At 34.5% G+C, this 1,156-nt stretch overlaps 1 protein-coding gene across 1 annotated transcript; it reads right to left on the bottom strand.

Annotated features, from left to right (window-relative positions):
- Nucleotides 1-318: 318 nt before the first annotated feature.
- LOC112091365 (ABC transporter B family member 29, chloroplastic-like) lies at nucleotides 319-833 on the bottom strand (the record flags this gene model as incomplete). The annotated part of the gene is made up of 2 exons (XM_024164788.1): nucleotides 617-833; nucleotides 319-404 (listed from the first exon to the last, which is right to left on the bottom strand). Coding segments are annotated over exons 1-2 (300 nt in total), but the record flags the coding sequence as incomplete, so codon positions are not given.
- Between the last annotated feature and the right edge of the window lie 323 nt (nucleotides 834-1,156).

Raw genomic sequence — 1,156 nt, 5'->3', positions numbered from 1 at the left:
TTGAAGACCGAGGTTGTAGTTTTACAATCTTAGTCTAGAGAATTTTAAGATTTAAAATGTTGCAGCAGTTTGGGCAACAAATATATGAAATTTCAAATAAGAAAATTATAAGAAACAAGAAATGATTATTTTGTTTTAGCATATAGTTAAGTATGGCCACATAAGTAGGGTCGTTACAGTTATAATGCATGAAGCATGCATTTCATTCTTAAACATTTTAGTTATCGACTCTCCTCATAGTAAACCTTGAAATAGAAATTTCCAAAAATACTTTATTAGTATGCATTCAAAGTGAAGGTTTTACATTCAAACACTTACTATGTCCTGAGAAACCAGGCCAACATGTCTCCTCAAACTCTGCAACCGGATGCTCTGAATATTATGGTTATCAATAAGTATATAACCTATTACCATGAGAAAACACAAACGAACCTCAACAAAATAATAAGGGAGATTCAATTTCCATTGCACAATAAGACGAAGGTTATAGGATACCATTAGGCTTTAGCTCTTAACATTAGGAGGTAAGCTAGCGAATAGCCTTTAGGTATTAAAAAATGAACGAGAAAAGAGAATATGGCAGGCGATTATGTTATTATGTCATCAAATAACTTACCAGATAAAGGATCATAAAGCCGAAGCAGGAGCTTTGCAAGGGTTGTCTTTCCTCCACCAGAGGGCCCAACAAGAGCAACTGTTTCTCCGGCCTTGATATGCAGGTTAAGCCCATTCAAGACAAGAGGCAAATTGTCCCCATATTTAAATGAAATATCACAAAATTGCACCTCTCCTCTAACATGGTTCACGTGAAATGCATTTGGTTTCTCCATTACCTGTGTTCAAGAATAAAAGGACAAGTGATCGAAGCGATGTGCATATTTCCGGCGGAAATAAAAGATTTCCCTGGTATATACTGCTATACGAAATTTACAATCTTAGAAGAAACTGCTTTAACATCCTAAAGGAATGGATACTGCACAAAATGCATTTAACACACAGGCCTCAGTAAAATGTAAATAAGGAGTTTGGTGCGACATTCATAATTTTTTAGATTAAATCATAACCATCACATTTCCTTTCTTATTGTGTAGTTCTGCCTAAAGATAAGTGTTCTCTCAGTGTTACCTCCGCCAAAATAAATTAAATATTATATATA

The sequence above is a fragment of the Morus notabilis genome, unplaced genomic scaffold (assembly GCF_000414095.1).
Source record: "Morus notabilis unplaced genomic scaffold, ASM41409v2 Scaffold11243, whole genome shotgun sequence".
NCBI classification, from domain to species: Eukaryota; Viridiplantae; Streptophyta; class Magnoliopsida; order Rosales; family Moraceae; genus Morus; species Morus notabilis.
This window is presented reverse-complemented; position numbering and strand designations above follow the sequence as displayed.